The sequence below is a fragment of the Montipora foliosa genome, chromosome 2 (genome assembly GCF_036669935.1).
Source record: "Montipora foliosa isolate CH-2021 chromosome 2, ASM3666993v2, whole genome shotgun sequence".
Lineage (NCBI taxonomy): Eukaryota > Metazoa > Cnidaria > Anthozoa > Scleractinia > Acroporidae > Montipora > Montipora foliosa.
In genome coordinates, this window is record NC_090870.1 from 48,297,307 (window position 1) to 48,317,223 (window position 19,917).

Genomic DNA, 19,917 nt, shown 5'->3' on the forward strand with positions numbered 1-19,917 from the left:
GTTTTCTTTGTCTCACAAGTCTCAAGGTAGATTTCTAAACAAAACGATATAGCTCTGTGCTAGAGCATCCGAACTCTTAGGGTGTTCACCATTTCTTCAAAAAATCCGGAAATTTGAGTTGAGGTCAAACGGAAAGACAATTTTCCGGAAAATCTTTTCGGAAATTGGGGACAACCTCCAGAGGTAGTCCACTTTTTCCGTTCGGAACGGAATTCGGCAAACTCCCTTACAATTTGCGAGAATCCAGGCCCTTTCTCGTGATTTTCGCGCCAGATCGAGTAAATACGCAGGAAGGAAAGCTAAATGGTGAGCGCCATTCTCAGCTGATTGGTCAATAATAAACACTTAAGGACGTTCGCGCGAAAATTTTTCAACATTGATTTTTTTCTGAAACTTTTACCACTGCAAGATGATGAGTTAGATATGTCAGAAATGTAAAAAAAATGGGGGGTCACCGACTTCGTTTAGGAGAGAACATGCCCAGAAAAACACCCAAAATGTGACAAAATCGGGCTTCGTTAGCGAATAAGGCCTGTGCCTGTAAACCCAAATAAATTGCAATTAAATCTTTGAAGTGTAATCTTCTCTGCCAAATATTGTTTAAGTGGACTTATTAAGTGAATTTAGTCAACTGGTAAGGTTCCTGAAAGATCAAGTTCGCATTTAGCGACCACAGTTTCACGCGCCTTGCCGCCGCAAGATGGCAGGATTTGATGTCCCGTGAGCAGAAATCTTGAAATTTTTTTAACTTGCCACATTGATTTTTTGTTCATTTTTGGACAACGTGGAGATAATTGTAAATAAAATCCGTTTCTGGAAAGAAAAATTGGGGTCACCGAACGTCCAAGACAGTTAAATCCAGGCAAAGCTATAGCAATGGCCTTTTGCCCTACCATTTCTCATTTTATTACTTAGCGCGCGCGCTCGTGTATGACGTGGCGTGTGCATTTGCGTGCGCAGTAAGGATGCGCAGAAACAATTGACGCGAACGTCCTTAATGACTGGTCCCTCGGGAAACAGTTCATTTTGTTTCCCGAGAATCTCATTGTTTCACCGAGGCGCAGCCGAGGGAAACATTGAGATTCGAGGGAAAAAAATTGAAATGTTTTCCGAGGGACCAGTCATTAAGGGATTTGTTATATAGCACAAAAAGAAAAACGTGCAAAGGCAACAGCAACGGCGGTCGTCGGTTAACATTCGCGGGTAACAGTGCATTGTTACCCTCTGACGTCATAGATTTTGTACTGTTACCAGCTCAGAGACTTTTGGCGGGAAACAGTTTTATTGTTAGATGTCACGTGACCTCGAAGTAACCAATAAGAGCGCGCGCTGCTGGGGGGAAAAAACTCAGCTATATAACAACGATCATTCCCAGAATGGCATACGGATTTTTTGGCTAAATGGTAAGCACCCTTAATCTGAAGGTCGTAGGTGCGATTCTTGCGAAGGAGCACTCTAAACTATAAACTTTATTAAATTCTCCCATAGGGCTTTTCAGAATTTAATTACAGCATATAAAATTAAATTATTCAAAAGCTTTCGGAATAAAAATTATAGTAATGTGAAATATCCCTAATAAGTAAAGACAAGTATATTAATTCCCCTTAAAAAGATTCTTTTAACAACTTTACCAGCATATTGATCGACTAGAAACAAACCTAATTTGCATGCACTTTCAACACGCATTTATATCTAGTTTCGTCCACAAGACCTCGTCAGCTGGTTATTAATCAACTCCAAAAGTGAATGGAAATATGCACGCATTCCAAGGACTGTTGTTATAGGATAAAGGGATAAAGAACAGATACTCCTAGATTTAAGCTACGGACACGATTTTATGTAACAATTGCTAAGTGTTAACTATGTATCATGTGTTTTGTTTTATTACTTCATTACGTGTTTTCATGCATTGTTACATGAGGTAGCTTAATATGCAAAATATGGCGACCAACTGCAACTGACGAGGTCTTGTGATCGAAACTAGTTTTGTAGTCGCGTATATAAATGTGTGTTGAAAGTGAATGCAAATTAGGTTTGTTTCTAGTCAATATGCTGTTAAGTAACACCTTCTTGGCTTCGGCAAATTAAATTTCACTGAAATTTAACAACTTTTGAACCTAGAAAAAGAGCCAATGCACCTAGCTAACGCCTTCGTGCAGATTGTTCCACAAGTTAACTGCTCTAAACAAAAATCAGCTGACCTGCCTCCTTCCTCGTGAAGCCACCGGAGTTTTTCAGATGTCTCCTTAAATAGTCCAGTTAAGTTCGAGAATCACTTCTATCTTTCGTATAAAACCGCACTTCAAATAAACGTTTCTCTCATTCAACAGATTGTAATATAATGACCTGGTTTACGAAATACAAAACACCGAATTTAGCTTTTTGGTTTGTCTCCGAAGGTTGTTTGTACGTCATGATATAGTACGCGTCAGAAATGATGACAACATATCTCTTCCTAGGGAAGGACGGTACTCTGGACCATCATAGCGCGTTTCCTTCCCGGATCAAACAATGCGCTAGTAAGTGAATTGGTTGATTAAGTCTATGGCGACGCGCAGTATATTTGAGAACTTAAAACATCGTTTGATTTTAATTAATTTACGCAGAACTGAATTGTAACAAACGGTGGTACCTATAACAGAGATGAAACGTATTTACAATAAGTATGAGATCGTGAAATCAAATTGACTGAATACAGCACAATCCTACCGATCGTTAAGTACATCGGACACGAGCACAGTATATTTTCGCGCGCCCTTAACTCAACTATAACGACCGCGCGGGCCTGGGTCAAATGTCAAACTGGAAGTTAATTCGTTCTTTACAAAGCCCAGACAGTACGAAAAATTAAGCAAATTAAAGTAAGTCATAACTAAAGCAATAAGATTTGTCCAATGATTGCTTGACATATTCTGTTCAGACCTCTTTTTACCTATTATACACTGTTAATCTCTTTGCTTTGCGTTGTGTATTTTAAGGCGTCGTCGTTTCTTAGTAAATAAAAATATTAGTCTGTGCTTCTGCTGGTCCTGAGGCGAATACTGATCCATTAGATGTGAAGCAACAAGTGTGAATCTCGTCCGTATCGCACTGTTAGTGATAAACAAGAAAAAAAAACTATGAGCGTGCGCATACTAGCTGCAAACGTGAGGGGATGATGCCGAGGGGGGGGGGGGGGGGGACGCAGACAAAAGACCATCTTGGTTATTTGGTTATCTTGTGGTGCTTCCGGCAGAAACTTTCGCGCTCACTTTTCGTCGCTTGCGTCATTGCTTCCTCAGTAATATGTGTTTGCGGCCCGTTTGTGTCTCTACTGCTAACTTTCGTGAAGACTGGAAAGGCTCTCAGGTCACAGTTATTCGTTTGTTGTTTTGTCCAGTTCTTCACAACCGAATCAAAACTAATTTGAGCAGTCATTCTCTTTCAACCAAGCAGTCCTCCATGTTTTACTTAAACAAAGGGTTGACTACACAAGGCAAACAATGTTCAAAAAGATCCTCCAATCCATCTGGCCTCAGTTATTCGAAGGCCGGATAACTTTATCCGGAGGATAAGTCACTATCCGATAGTTTCAATGTGTACAAAAATTCCAGTATTTGCTCACGCGACTGTGAATATGCACACTCTAAGAATATCCGAGTAAAGGCGTGCACGAAAACCTTGGCCAACGTTTAACGTGGCGTATATTTTATTTTCTGCAGAGCGATTTATCCACTGGTTAAAGTTATCTTTGAAGAATTGAGGGGGCCAGAGCGCTAGCTCACTGAATAGGCCCCACAAAAGAAAAGAACGAAGTCTCTGGTGAGAGTCGGTTCGATTTCCGCTGATTTTGGTCTTTGATGTTTTAATTTCACTTGTGTAAGTCCATTTGTGGGTTCACAACACAGCTTGCAGTTACTCAAGCTACCTTGGCTTCCAATCTGTGAAGCTTTGTTGGTATGGGAATCGACTTAACGGCTTGACGATGTAAAAAAAAATCTACCAGTAACAAAAAATACCAGCATAAATCACTGGTCCAGGTAAAAAAAGACGACTCTACCTCGAGTTCCTTGATGCATTTTCCGGTTTCTGTGTGCCACAGACGAACCTGTGTGAAAAGGACATCGCGAAGGATACTTTAAGATACTGACTGCAGTACGCAAAAAAAAAAATGAAAGGAACAAAAGAGGAATGGTGTTTGACACGATGAACAAAGGAAAACGGACAAAATAAGACGAACGACGTACAGTAGACGTACCGTTTGATCATCTGACGCAGAAGCAAGCAATTTTCCATCAGCGGAAAATGAACAGGCCTGCCAGGAAAATAAGGAAAGAAAGTTAACAGTTCGTTTACAGACAAACGCCGATATATATATATTTTTTTGGGTGGGGGGGGGGGGGGGAATATAAAGAAGGCCGAGAAATTGAATCCGATTTCCCTCTGGATAACTTAAGGATGTCACAACGCTTGGAAGGTAGATGCCGTAGGTGAAGTCCCTTAGCAGCGTAACGTTATATTACATAACACTGCGTTTTTATTGAATTTATGAGGCATCCTAGACCTGAGCCCTTGGGCATGAAGCGGTTTCGAGTGACACTTGCAAAGAAAGAGCGAAAACGTGAGAATGTAAACCCATGGACATCCAGTAGTTAGTAGTAGCAAGGAGAGAATCAAATACAGGAAGACTCTTGGCCACCTGTCACGTGACGGGATTTGTCACGTCACTGACTTAATCTCGGATGGCGACATGAGGGTTTGGTCGAAACGTTGATTAGGGAAAGTTTAGTTATTCCTCTTTCGTCGGTAAGAGACGACAAAGCAATGTCCTGTGTACCTGAACCCAGCCAGTGTGTCCTTCCAGCACATGCAGCAACTCCCCTGATTGGCTGTCCCAGATGCGAACAGTGGCATCCCACGATGCCGATGCCTAAAATCATAAAAACCATCATTGCTACCGTGAACTGAGATTTACAAGTTTACTGAATCACTTAAACGTTGTTCTTGCGTTCGAAGTCTTTCTTTTCCTTGAAAAGGCCACCCTGTACCAAAATATTCTGACAGATTGTTCCTCTCGTTCACATCTTTTTGCTCACCACGTTGTACGACAACTACGAAATGATGTCGCCTGAAATTCCTGGGTGTCTCTTAAAATCAAATTGTAATTTACAGGAAGTGAAATCAAATCCTGCTTACTGGAGTTTCCTTAAAAACAAATTTTCGCAGCATCGCAATTTTTGCGGAAGGCGATAACGCCAAAACGTCAGAAAATTTTAAGTTGAATTGTTCTCGTTCGGCAGGGTTTTTTGAATAGGATGTTTTCCATTCATCTTGAGGTGGCTGGAACCAGTTTCAACACTTTCAAGAGACTGTCCTATTAAAAGGATTGACGCTACAGCTCTTTTTTTTTCACATAACGGCAATGTCATAGGCGGATCCAGGGCAGGGGTTGAGGGCGTTGCACCCCCCCACCCCTTCCTTCCCCTTTGAGCAGCATCTCTTCTTATTATTATTGTTATTCGATTCGCTTCTCTCCAGTTGTTGGGTGTTCTACTGGGTAATGTTTATTGTGTCTCAGCAACTCCTCGCAACAGGTGAGCAGTTTCAAGGATGGGCGATACTTGTACACTTCCAAGTAGACAGGTTCATCTAGCTTGCCAAACCAGGTCTTTGCACCTTTTGATATGCTTCCAAGAGCACCAATCACGATAGGTATTATTGTGACTTTCGAGGCTCCATGAATCCTTCTGATTTCAAATGCTAGTTCCTGGTACTTTTCAACCTTCTCCTCTTCAGTTCTGATGATGTTCTGGTCCGCTGGCACAGCTATGTCAATACGTGTCCAGTTCTGTGTGTCTTTATGCACTAGCGTAATATCTGGCCGATTATGTGTCAGCACTTTGTCTGTGTAGATAGTCATGTCCCAGGTAATCCTCACTTCTCCATTTTCTGCGGTTGGCAAGGGTTGATGGTCATACCACTTGTCATTACACTCTATCCCATACTTCCTGCACATCTCCCAGTGTACCCGCAGGGCCACCTTGTCGTGGCGCTTTCTATACTCTCTCTGGGCAAGCTTCTTGCATCCACTGACAATGTGTCGTACTGTTTCAGTGGCATCTCCACACAATCTACACAGTGGTGTCTCTGAGGTCTTATCTATGCTGTACTTGATCGAGTTTGTTCTTAAAGCTTATTCCCGAGCAGCAAGAATCAAACCTTCTGTTTCCTTTTTTAAGAATCCATTCCTGTGCCATCTCCAAGACTCCCGATCAGTCCTCTTCCACCTTCCTTTCTCGGTAGGTACAGCCTCGCAACATTACTCCTGGTGTGCAGACAGCCATTCATTGCCAAGATCTTCCTAGTTCTTCTATCCATGTTGGCTACCTCGTCCATTGTCCAGTCCACAATCCCCGCACTGTAGTGTACTACACCTACAGCCCAGGTATTGATGCCATCGATCAAATTTCCTCCGTTGAGTTTTGATCTACACAACTTCTTGACTCTTCTGATATACTCCGATGTTATTTTGCCTTTCATCTTGGTATTGAGAGTCTGGTCCAACTGTAAGATGCCAAGGTACTTGTAGCCTTCCTTCTCTATTTCCCCGAGATGCTGGTCGTCGGGTTTTTTCTATTCCGCTACTGCCAACTTGTCTTCCCCTTCTCATTTCCAGGACTGCACACTTGTTTAGCCCAAACGACATCTTAATGTCTTGCGAGAAGATCCTTACTACTTGAACAAGTGAGTCTAGTTAATCTTTGCTAGTTCCGTACAGCTTCAGATCATCCATGAATAGCAGGTGGTTAATTTGCTTGATGTCCTTTGCCAGTTTGTATCCAGCTCTCATTTTTCGTAGTACTAGGGTCAAGGGTAACATGATCACTACAAACAGTAGTGGTGACAAGGAGTCACCTTGAAAAATTCCTCTCCTAATGTCCACCTGCCCGAGAGCCATTTTTCCGGATGTCAATACTGTCTTCCAGGTCACCATGCTGTCGCTGATTATAGAGATCATATTCTTGGCAGCCCCAACCATCTCCAGGCATTTCAGGATCCATGAATGCGGCACCATATCATATGCCTTCTTGTAGTCTATCCACGCCATTGACAAGTTTGTCAACCTTCTCCGGCAGTTCTTCAGGATTGCCTTGTCTACAAGCAATTGATCTTTAGTTCCTCGGGATCCCTTCCTGCACCCCTTCTGTCCATCTGTTAGCAGTCCATTCCTTTCCAAGTGGTGGTATAACGTCTCTCCCATAACTCCTGTCAAGAGCTTCCACATCATGGGTAGGCAGGCAATAGGGCGGTAGTTGCTGGCCCGGGCACCCTTTGCTGTATCCTTTTGTATCAAAACTGTTCTTCCCTGAACATCCACTCTGGTACATTCCCTTGACATATGCAGTCTTGCAAGCAGTATTGCAATCTAGAGTGCAATCCTGTCAGTTTCTTAAACCAGAACCCCTGAATAAGATCAGGGCCTGCTGCCTTCCAGTTTGCCATCTTGCTCACTCCATTTCTAATATCCTCCACAGTGATGCTGATATCTTCTTGCACCTCTGTTGTACTGAACTCCACCTCTACATCCTCTAGCCAAGATGCTCCCTCATTGTGACCGACTTCCTCCGACCAGATCTTGCTCCAGAAGGAAGTTGCTTCTGTGGGATTACGTAACACCGTTTCTCCTCGTTCCTTTCCATCTAGTGTTTTGTAGAACAGCTTCTGCTTGGTTCTAAACAGGTGGTTCTGTTTGAACTGTAGACATGTCTCGTCGTATCTTTTGATCTTAACTCCACCTGCCTTGATCTTCTGTTTCAACATGCCTAACACATAAAAAGTGCCCCTTTCCTCAAGATGTTCAACCTTTCCCTCTCTCTTTGTTTCAGTCTCATTTTTCCTCTTCGGACTTCCTCAATCTTGCTCAGATCTTTTCGCCAGGTTTCGATATTCCCCTTAATCCTTCTCTTCCAGAATGGCTCTTCAGTTCTTCTCCCTTTCCTCCCTTTTATCATTCCCATTCTTTCTGTAGTAACATATGCAGCTACATACATTAAAGAATTCAGTTCAGTGATGTTGTGCGTCTGAATCCTTTTGACGGCTTAATTGATTTTCCTACTTCTAATTTCAGCCTCGTTCTTTCGCATGACTTCAGTGATGGTAATCCTATTCTCTGTTCTAGTTGTATAATTTCTAGGATCCTGTCGCAAAGAGCTTCCAGATCTGGGCTGATCTCTTCTTGTAATTCTTGAGCAGTGAAAGCTCTGGGTTCCTCTTCACGTTGGTGTTCTTCTTGGGTATCAGATGTTGTTGCATGGTCTGGTGTATCTGTGGTAAGAAGCTCCATAGTTTCAGTCTCCTGATGTTCATAGTCTGGTTTATCTGTGGCATGGAGCTCTGTAGTTTCAATCTCCTGATGTTCATGTCTTACTCGTATGGCTATTTCCTCTTGCTCCGCAGTCTCTAGCCACTTCTTGTTCTTAATCTGGCGTACTTGATCAGCCAACATCTGCGCGGTGACTTCTGTTAGTTCGTTGTTGATGTTACGGGCTTTCCACAGGTCTAGCAATCTTTTTCTGTACCCTCGCCTCTCTGGTTCACTCCTGATGTAACATTCAAACAACCGCTTGTTATCCTCCTTTGACCAGCCTAATCTCTTCTGTTGTTTTTCAGCAGTAGCAGGATGACAACCGGGCCTGCGCAGTTGATCCACAGGACACCTGCCGGACGCAACGCCTTCTCTACAAGCGCCTGTCCCGTTGACGTCGTTAGTGTGAAATTCAATATTTGAGGCATTCTCTCATCAAATGAGGTTGTTGTAACCCTAACACGGGTGGCTTTTTGGGTTGTTGGCACTTGCCAAAGGTGCCACCCAAGACTCTGGTGGGCGAGAGCGTCCATATTCCCGTGGTAGGCTAAGGCACCAACCTGTTCTACCCCAGTGCCCATTTATTGTTATTGTTGTTGTTGTTGTTGTTGTTATTATTATTATTATTATTATTATTATTATTATTATCTTTGATTCTTCATAAAATATAATACAATTGTTTTTTACGTAGTTCCACTACCACCAATTGACGGCTTGCCAAGTTATTAAAGGATAATTTACATTTCCCGACTACTGTACAGGAAAATAGGAAACTTATGCAATGACAACGGCGACGGCAACATTCTTTCTTTCAGGCTACATTTTTTGATTGTCGAGGTACCGTATTATTTTGCTTTTCTGGCTGAGACACAAGGTAAAGTCCAGATTCTATTTCATGTCTTCACAATGCTGGAAATGGCGTTTTAGAGGGAAAGATCGTAAAGAAATTTCGGGGGAGAAGGGGTGGGGATGACCCCGTACCCCCTTAAGAGTTCACTCAAGCGGTAACCGCCTAACAAAACGATGGCGTTGAAAATTACTTAAGTGTACAAATCCCCCACCCACATTCACAATTCCTGGATCTGCCCCGGAATGTTGTGGTACCATATGAAACGCCAACTTTTTACTTAAAAAGATGCATTCATTATAATTGTGGCAACAGGAAAGCCCTGTATATTTCAAAAACGAACTCGGTGACCCCCATTTTTTTATTGCTGGACAATGATCAGTAAGCCAAGACTAGACTCCTTACGAAATTTAAAAAAGTTATCTAGAGAAGATTCAGAGCCACATTACCCTCTTACTTCACACCATTAAGCATATTTTGTTAAACAACAACTGCTGTTTCATGAAACCATAACATAGCTGCATCGTAAAACTCTTCTAATAGAACAGTTTCTTGAAAGTTTTGAAACTGGTATGAGCTTCCTTAAATTCTAAGGGTGACTGGAGTTTTTTATTTTCTGGAACAAAACTACAGAACCACAATTTGTCCCGCAAAATACATATGCAACGGGCCAACAGCACTGACCAGTAATGCGGTGGATGAGAATGTCACAGCGTGAATGTTACTCTTGTGTCCTTTCAAGTGTTTGACAGCCATTTCTCCTTTTTCTAGAGGCCACAGACGAACTGAGCAATCCCAAGATCCTGTTGCCTGGTAATGATAGAGAATACATGTAAATCAATGATAGCAAGTGGTGATAACATAAACCTACAGAAATAGATGATGAAAAGCAATATTATTGTTAAAAAATGAAGGACAAGTGACCAACAAGGATAATAGCAAATACAACAAGGATCCACATGTTGTAGGAAACTTAAAGTGGCTATCACCTCAACACAGTTTTCACTTTATTTATTCTCCGAAATCGTCCCAGATACATTGTGTTGTTTTTAGAACCTTTGGATTGGAAGACTGAACCTTTGGATTGAAAGACTGAAAAACTGGATATACTTTTATCCACGACCGAGCAATGAAGGGGAATGGGTTTATGATAGGCACTTGAAAGCTCCATAAGTGGCTTTCCTTGTGAGAAGTCACCCATTGTGGCCGGGATGACCGCAAATGAGCAAGTCTTGAGTTGATATAAAGTATGTAAGGTCAGGGAAAAAGGTTAATGCGGCACTAAGGATAGCTTACAGTGCAAAATTCTGTTTACTGACTATAAAAGTCCACCTGAATCATCCTATGATGAGTTTTGCCTATTTTAGGACAAAATTATCTGTCCATGCCAGACAGAAATTTGAGTACCCCTTGAGGACTTCCTGACTTATTTCATGAAGACATGTCCATGATGTCTACATACTCACCACAGTTGAACCATCAACAGAGAAAGCACAGGACTGCACAACGTTTTTATGACCTTCCAAAACATGTGTGGCAGTACCTGTCTGGATATTAACAGAGGGAAAAGCAAGAACACAAAGTTTTAGGGATGTCCACAATATTATCAATTCGTTGTTTTATAATATTATCAAAACAATGTTCTTAGTATTCTTCAGCAGTTAAGGACACAAAGAACTGCAAAAGCTTTGAACATCATCCGTGAACAATGAAAAAATAAGCTGACATTTAGAATTAGATTTAATTACTAGGTAATGGCAATTTTAGTACTACCTTGCACAGTGCTGGATTGATGCTAAATGGAGATTGCTTTGGTAAAGTTTTAAAGGAATACCTTTAAACTCCAAACAATTGCAGAGGTATCCCAAGATCCAGAACACAAGCATTGAGAATCTGGCGAAAAGCAACATGTCTCCACACTGTGAGTGTGTCCTAAAATAGTGAAAATTTTATAATGGCCTGGGTTAAAGTGCTTTTATCAATCACATATTCCATAACAAGTGGGAAAATGGCCCTAGAAGTAAGTGATGTTTGCGCTGGTGTTAGCCTTTTTCCGCAAAATTGCAGCCAATTTTTTTAAAACTGATTCCTAAAACTATTAAGTGTAGTATGCCATGCTGAATGCCTGAGCAATTCTCTATTTTCGAATTCCCCATAATACAATTTGTTTGCCCCCCAAATTTAGCATAAACTATTGTTTTCAAATGCTCTTGGGGACACTGCATATTCCCAAGAGCATTTGAAAACGATGGTTTATGCAAAATTTGGGGGGCAAACAAAGTGTAGTATGGGGAATTCGAAAATAGAGAATGGGATTTTAAGAAGTCCATTAATTGATTTTCTCAGTATCTTTATCCTCTTGCCTACAGCCTCTCGCGCCCAGGCCATAGGCCACACGAGCTTTAATCTGCAGCTGTTTTTTCCCTTTGGTACGCAAAGCTCACTTCCGTCGTATTTGCGCAGGCACAAACGTTTTGTTCCGGAGGCTCTGGTGACGAGAATGCTGTTGTAAGTGTACTGACAAGCGTTCAGAAAATTATCTCCGGCTCCACTCCACTTTACATGCAGCAATAATTATTTGTTACAACTTAATAGTTGAGCAATTTTTGAGCACAAATGACGTAAATGCATTGACAAAGTTGGGCTGGTCTTTCATATGGGGAAGAATATCTGTTTACAAGCATTGCTGATGTTATTCAAATGTGCCAACCACAGGAACAAAAGACCCTTTGTTTCAACAACCAATGAGGCTCTGGTTGGCACATTAATGACTAGGTGGTGTCAGTGATATTTTCCCTATACCGGATCTGAAATAATTAATGTCCACAAAACAAAACAACAAAGCGAAATTACCAAGGCCCAATCAGAATAACAATGGTTCTTTTGTCCTTCCCCATTTTTGTCGGGTATATGAAAGTCTACCCCAAACTTGGCAGAAAACTTTGCCAAGAACAATTTAGGTACTGGTAATTGTGAGCAGGAATTTGACGATGAAGTGCAAAGAAGAACAACAAGAAAGCCGTCATGTTTGATCATCGAACGCAAAGATACAAGTAACTGCTTATAATTTGTGACCATTATTCTCATAATTGCTAATATTTTGTACACTCTACTTCGTGGATCATCAGCTCTTTCAGTTGTTTTTAATTGTGTCTTTTCTTTCAATTCTTGAAAAAAATTTTCCTGGTTTTAATTCTGATTTGTGTGCGAAAACCAGAATGACAGTAATCAAAAAAATATTGTAGTTTCTTAAGACAAATCAAGACTGTCAACATAATTGAGGTGCCATTTCAATTTGGGCCTTATAATATGACCAAATTTGTTTCCCACTGAAGGAAAAAAAGATACCGACACTTCCCCTAAGGAACCTGGCACGAGCAAAGATGAGTAGCACAATCACTCCTCCTGTGTAACAAAGGGTAAAAAAAAATCATCAGGAAATTTGTCTTTATTGTTTTATTCAATGCATTTTAGTCTTAGATGGCAATATCATTTCATATTTTTAATTAATTGCAATTTGAGCAGCGATAAAATTCAATTTTTAATTACCCATGATACCTTGTGGGCGTGGCCAGATACAGAAATTTACAGGTTTTAACAAAATCCTTGATTTTTCTTTTGCCATGATGAACAAATATATACAAGACTTACATTTACATTTTCATGTTGCTGCATAGACAGCTTGTAGATTGGCTTATTTCGATTTTTTTTTCTTCACAGAAAGATCTGTACATATAGCACGTACTGTCCCAGCATAAAGTACAAGAGTGCAGGTCCTATCTTGAAGATTTTCCCTTAAAAAGAAGTGACCTTTGAGAACAGCACTGCCATTAGGGTATTGACAGGAATAGTCATCAGTCATTGGCTCCTCTAGCTCTTCCACGCCATTGGAAGCGACTTTTAGGAGGTAGAAATCATAGGCAGGATCCTCAAAAGCTGCTATGGCCACAGTGCTACCTTTGGCTGCAAGATCAGCCATATGTGACGTGGTATCATTATCCAGAGCTGATGTGGCTGTGGACTGCCTGGTGGTGGCTGGGGAAGTTTCCCCTTTTGATTTCTACTTCCTTCCAGTCATCAACCCACTCCTTGTTCTTGCATCGATCCTCATCATCTAGTATACAATCAGTGCAGTAACAAGAGCGATGTCTGGTTAAGACCTTCTCTTGTTGTGGTAAACTCTTAACACAGTGCCATTTTGTGATTCCTGAGACTGACTTGAATTGCCTTCCAGGTCTGTTTCTATCTGCAGCCCCTTCTCCCTGACTGGAGACAAAAAAGAAGACCCGTCGTTTGAGTTCCACTGATTTTGTTCGTGAGTCAAAGCTGGATGCCACTAGAAGGGTGAAATTCTCCACAAGATACTTGTACATACTCTCTGCATTTGTGATTCTGGCCTTTCGTTGTGAAACAGCCTGGCTCACCCTCTGTGAGATCCAGCTGCATCTTGTTATCCCTTGGCATGCGAGGTTTCAAAGTAGGAGCGCTGTGTGTGGTAGCCAAAATCCATAAGAGAACATGATAAATCGCCTACACAGTTTCTTGACTTGTACTGTGCAGCACAGCCATCAGTGAACTCATGAAGCTTCTCCACCTGATAGCCTAGATCCTTCTGAAGATAGCCATGAATCAGCTCCTGTACTTTGTGAACACTGTCATGGTCTTGTATGGGATCATCTGAGATGACAAATACGTGTTCCTTGATTGTATTGGGCTCCTCCTCACTGCTGCAGACACCATCCACAGCCTCTACAGCATGGCAGTACAAAATAGAAACACGAAGAGAGACTTTCTTGATGTCAAAGTACTCACTTTGTGTCTCCTCTTGCTTTCGGCAGGTGTAACCCTCAGAGTAATCACAGATGCATACCACGTGTCCCTTTGGCAAATTATTTACCAGACTATCTAGCTGATCCCTTTGTCACCTTTCCATGAAGATATGACTTGGATATCCAGCAAGAAGATAAGTAAAATACTCGAACAGATGTGACAGTAGTGTCTCCTTCTGCACAAGTGTTATCTTCTTCTCTGTGCCGTCTGCTAGATACTTCCCCGTAGGGACATACTCGTAGCGTGACCACTTAACTAGGCTATTATCACTGGACTCCTCGGGTAAAATAGGGAATTTGTCAACACCACAATTTTCACATATCCTTTCAATACATTTCAGATTGTGGTAGTCTCTTCCTTCTTCGTTTGCCTATAGAGTCATCTCAACTGCCTCGTTCAGTGTTTTGGGAATTGGTGGCGACTGGTTGTTATCTGCTACCAAAAACCTCCTACACTTCATGCAGTCCGTGAAAACGATTTTTGTTTCGACATGCCTACGACACAAGCATGACTTCCGATCTCGCTCTCTGGCCTGCTTCACATAAAAGGGCTTGAGATTTTCGAACTTTCTCGGTTTGATTTCTATCTCTGGATGCAAGTTGCAAAATTCTAAATATGCCTCAGTCTGTGTCTTCTCAAGCACATGGCGGGCGTGGTGCAGGTATTCTTTTTGCCAACTCGCTTTTTCAGCGTGTCTTTTTTGTCGCCTGTTGGACGGCTAGCAACAATATTCCAGTAGTCATAGACAACTTCGGCGTCTTCTTCGCTCAACGCATCGTGCCGAATCTTTCTTTTTGTGTGGATCCAGCTTGAGATTTCGCCCTTTAGTACTAATGAGCACAATCATGACAGAACAATCAACAACAACTGTTAAGAATCCCAACTTTCCAGAGGCAAGCAAGTTGGCTATCTACAAGTGCTGCTGAGAATTTGAACCGGGGACTACCAGGATCAAACTCAACCAGTGGAACGTGTCTTGAACCTGGGATCCCTGGATCTCAAGGAAAGCGCCCTAACCACTGGGCCGCAATGCCTCGAATGGGATTGAAAAATTAGACGGGGGAGGAGGATGGGAGGGAGAAAGTTTTCTTCCCTGTCCATACCTAGCCCATCGTCCACCAGTCCCAATTTTTTCCTTGCTGCACTTCCAATACGACAGCCTTTCAATGAAAGTTGGTCAAAAAACCACTTTCACACTTCAGTGAGCGTTAATCCAAAAAAATGCCTGCTATGCTGGCTAATAATGCCAGAGGATTTTTCAAAAGTACTGTGACAATGTGTACTGATACTCAAACGTTGCTGAATATGGCACAAGTTGTGTTTAGTTCTTTCATCCTTGTAGATGGCTATCTTGTCCCATCTTGAGCAGATATTATGATTGCACAACACAAAGTTAACAAAATTATTAAAAACAACCCACTGACACCTCAAACGCCCTAGGACGCCACCAGTTGACAAGTAAGATTGTCTTGCTCAATGGGTTAATAACATTAACACATGTACATTGGCAACCTCTGGCAATGAAGACCCAGCTAGTATTTTGTGATGCTGCACTTGCAGTGGCACTATGTAACTTATAACATCAGATCATTGATTATAAATCTGGAACCCCAACCATACCTTCGAGACTGAACATCTGCTTTCCAGTAGTGGTGCTCATGACTCTGACAGTGTGGTCATAAGAAGCTGAGGCAAATAGTGTCCCATCTGATGAAAAGCATACAGACTTCACAGCACCTGTACAAAAAGTCGTACAAATTCGTTGTGATATACTGTAATTTTTGTACTAGCCCAAAATGAGTCAAATGAGTCAAAACAGTAAGTAAGGAAGGTTACAAAATTTATGGTGAACAAACAGACTCCTGGGCATTCCTTTCATACATTTGGTGCAGTCATCAACATTTGCAAAACCCCTGGGATATTTTACTTAGGTTTCAGGTTAGAAGCAAATTATAAGGGAGCCTTCATTTATTAGCACATGAAAGGGGGGGGGGGGGGGTATCTTATTTTAGAAAAGTATTAAGCGGGGCTGTCACGTATTGAGAAGCCTTTCGAGGACTTTATGTTGGCTTTCCCACTTCACTCTGCTGACTTTAAAGCTGAATGAAGCAAAGGTACAAGTCTTATTTTCACATAGCAGTCTCTCTTTTGCTCTAAATCGTTGAAATGAACGAACACTAATACAAATACTGTGGGAGTTTGTTGGAGTGAAAAGAGAGCCTGCAATGGTTTCATATTGCATTTTGGAACCCCAGTGACAGATTGACAGCTCTCATCATCCTGCCTGCCATGCCCATTTGGAAAATGTTCTCCCGGGAATCAATGCGCGTTTTTTGCCGACAATTTATATGTAATGTTCGTTCGCCAACAAAACTTGAATACCGTGTAGCACTTTTATTTTGTGGGGTTTAATTTTATGCGGTTTAATCCGCAAAATAAATTAAAATTCTGCAAAAATATCATGCTACACGGTAAGGTGATGCGAGATGATTCCACGCCAAACAAAACCAGTAACAAATAAAAAGCTGTCCATGTCGGATTTTTTCCGTTTACGTACTGAGAGTTCCTCCAAAGTAATTTATGGCAATTTTCCATCCAAAGGCAGCGCCGGTGAGCCTTCAGAAGCCCAACAACCGAAGACATCGTATGTGAGTATGTCGGAAGGGAGAAGAAAGGCTTTGCCTTAACTTTATTTTGGAGAAACTTGGATTTCCTACATTTCAAAGTTACTCGCTTTGTCCTTGTGCAAAAGAGCAACAGATGATCCCAGGACAAAGAAAGCAATGTCCCCGAAGGAAGATTCAAGCAAATGTAATTCGCCACACGCGTCACAGTTAACTCGAAATCAAAAATCTTCAAGACTATCGCATGATGATGATGGAAGCAACAAATGCATGCTTGATATTTAATCCTTAATTTCTGGTGGACAAACATGGGCAAAGCCAACTGTTGCTTGATTATTTTGGCAATCTTTGAATCAGAAGAATCATTTAAAAATAATAATTTCAAAAGCGTGTTAGGTGAAATCGTAGAATTGGAGAATGAAAATCTAAAGCAAATCGAACACTTCAGTCGTAAAATAGGTAGAATCGGATGCGTTACTCGTAAAATAGGTGAAAATCTTAGTGATATAAAATCGGAAAATAGTACTTGTAAATCAGTTTATACTATTTTTATGATTTAGAGATAATCGCATTCGCATTGCTGGAGCATCCTTGCGGTACGACATAATAATCATCACGGTTGGCACAACAGCGTCAATAATAGTTTTCACAAACTTTGGTTAATAACTGAGGAGGACAGATTGGCCAAAACATCTTGCTTTTCAAGAAGAGCGAATGTGGCTCCTGTTCTTGTTTTAAATGCTCATCGTAAACGGCCTCCAAATTACCGCAAATTTAAATAGAGTTGATTGCAGGGTTCGTGCTCCATTTTGCCTATAAAATTCCAGGAGTATTCAAGGAGTTTTCAAGAACCAGGAATTGAGTTTTCCAGGAGTCTTTATGAGAAGATTGCTATGCCATACATAGTGTTTCAGTGTTTTCTTTGCTGAAAAGTCCTACCTTGATATTCCTTACCACATCCTGCAAGTTAAGTGCACGCACAGGCATTTTAATTTTTGGTTTTAATTTTTCCCTGATAGTCAATTTTGGGCTCAAATTTTGAAATGTCTCTTTAACTTAGCATGATGCAATTCCAACAATTTTCACCCAAGAAAAAATTCAAGGAGTTTTCAAGCAGTTTTCTACAAAATCCTTTTCTTCAGGGGCTTTGAAAAGCCCTTGAAGTCCAACATTAAATTCCAGGGCTTTTGAACGACTTCAAGGAGTAGCATGAACTCTGAGATTGACATTTATCAAAGTTGACGTCAATGCCTCTCCTGGGTTCGACCAGTAAGAACACTCCGCCACCAGAGCACCGGGGTAACAAAATGCAATATGAAACCATTGCAGTCTCTCTTTTCGCTCTAACCAACGCCTGTGGTATTTGCGACCCACAGTTTCAGCCATTAAAAGTTCAACTTTTGCGTTCGTCTCAACGATTCAAGAGCAAAAGAGAGACTGCTCGCAGTCTAATTTTGACACTAATTTAGCATAACACACATGATTCTACCCGATACTAGTCATTGCGTGTGCAACTGAGCATTGCATTATAAATACACACCATGTTAGCTGGGTTTACAAGTGACAGATACAATGTGTATTGTGCTTTTTGTGATGGTATGCAAGCTGAATTGTTATTTTTTGTTTTTTATTATTATTTTATTTATTTATTTTTATTTTTATTTTTTATAATTAAAAAAATAAAAAAATGCAAGCTGAATTGTTGTTTCTCAGGATAAAGGTGACTCAGTCGAAAATGTTGAATACAAACATTCTAATACAATGCATTGGATGAAGTGGCTGAGCTGCCCTGCTTTCACATATAAGTTGGGTGCCTGTCATATGTATGAAGGAGAGAGAGTGGGGGTTGTATGCATCCTTATTGATCATGTATGCAGACATCTCTGTAAAGTACACACCAAGCACTTAGTTGGAGGATGTAAAGTGCAGGTTGCAGGTCATTGTTTTACTATAACTGAAACAACCCAAACCTTAGCAATTGCAATTGTTAGCAAGTTTTGGGTTGTTTCAGCTATGGTGAAACAGTGACCTGCAACTCTAACCTGCAACCTGCAGTTTGTACCCTCCAGCACTTACCCTTGTGATAATCTAAAGTAAACAATACTTTTCCAGTCTTGGTATCCCACAATTTGACCAACATATCATCACCACCTGTGACAATTTTGGACCAATCAGAAGAAAAGGCACAAGTATTAACCTATACAAAAAAATATTTAGAAGAGTTAAGATTCCAGATGATTAGAAGCCAACAATTTTCTATGTTAATTAATTAATTAACCCTTTGACGCCTGAAGTGGCCAAAACCGGCCAGACCTACTATTTTACTCTGTCTCACCCCAGAGTATTTACTCTGTCTAATGCCAGAGCATTTTACTTTTCATCGGGGAACCCCCTCAGAAGTCATAAGTTCCGAAACAAAGCCACCAACACCAATGCCTACAAGTACTCCTTTTTCCCTTGCACAATTCCTTTATGGAACAGTCTGCCTACTGCAGTCGTCACTGCTACCAGTCCTGAAGCCTTCCAAGTATATGCCTTGCCTATCATTGGAACCTTTTGCCAACCTAACTAACTTTTTTTTTACATTATATTTATTTTTGCATTATAATGTGCGTACATTAATTTCAAAATTGGACCTAGTTGTAAGTTTCTAAGTATGCTGTACGACATCCTGTTAAATGTAATTTTAATTGACATTCGTTTAGCACCCTGTATGATTGCAAGACAGCGAGGATTAAAATATAAATAAGTAAGTAAGTAAGTAAGTAAGTAAGTAAGTAAGTAAGTAAGTAAGTAAGTAAGTAAGTAAGTAAGGAAGTAAGTAAGCAAGCAAGCAAGCACTCACTAAACAAATCTCGTGAGTCTCGTTAAAAAGTTAAATGTTACTAATAGCTAAGAATAAAAGATGTACAAAAAAATTGGAGATCAGCGATCGGTTTTTGAAATGGACTCCGCAATACGCACCTCATCGGTATGACCTATGAGAGATCGGAAATTTATCCTTGTTAGCTCTCTAAGCGACACTAATCCACGTCCGTCTTCACCATCGCTTAGCCTTTCTAAATCAGCCATGGCGACTAATTCGTTAAATTCCTCTCTCAGCTGTCGATTCTATGATCTTTTACATCGATAACAAGTCTTTACTTGCTCATCTTTGAAGAACGGGTACCATCGAAATATGAGTGACATCGCTACATAACACATTCTAAATTTCGACGGAGTTAAGTGAAATCACCTAAAAGAAAACCACCTGGCGAACGTAGTCAAGACAA

At 40.9% G+C, this 19,917-nt stretch overlaps 1 protein-coding gene and 1 pseudogene across 1 annotated transcript; both read right to left on the reverse strand.

The window, feature by feature from the left end:
* Window positions 1-1,454: 1,454 nt before the first annotated feature.
* On the reverse strand, window positions 1,455-19,916 carry LOC137993388 (WD repeat-containing protein 38-like). The gene is made up of 10 exons (XM_068839213.1): window positions 19,610-19,916; window positions 18,722-18,842; window positions 15,642-15,758; window positions 11,026-11,123; window positions 10,658-10,738; window positions 9,876-10,001; window positions 4,817-4,909; window positions 4,238-4,294; window positions 4,040-4,087; window positions 1,455-3,090 (listed from the first exon to the last, which is right to left on the reverse strand). Exons 1-10 carry the CDS (start codon window positions 19,715-19,717, stop codon window positions 2,992-2,994), a joined length of 948 nt encoding a protein of 315 aa, XP_068695314.1. The 5' UTR covers window positions 19,718-19,916; the 3' UTR covers window positions 1,455-2,991.
* On the reverse strand, window positions 11,907-15,355 carry LOC137987745 (uncharacterized; annotated as a pseudogene).
* Window position 19,917: the final 1 nt, after the last annotated feature.

Bases quoted from the DNA above. Each gene is read 5' to 3' on its own strand.
- LOC137993388 (XM_068839213.1), bottom strand. From the start codon at position 19,717: ATGGCTGATTTAGAAAGGCTAAGCGATGGTGAAGACGGACGTGGATTA. The intron at 4,910-9,875 runs GTCAGTGCTGTT...TTATGATTTTAG, and splicing joins TCTCATCCACCGCATTACTG to GCATCGGCATCGTGGGATGC. The intron at 4,295-4,816 runs GTACACAGGACA...TTTTCCTGGCAG, and splicing joins GACACACTGGCTGGGTTCAG to GCCTGTTCATTTTCCGCTGA.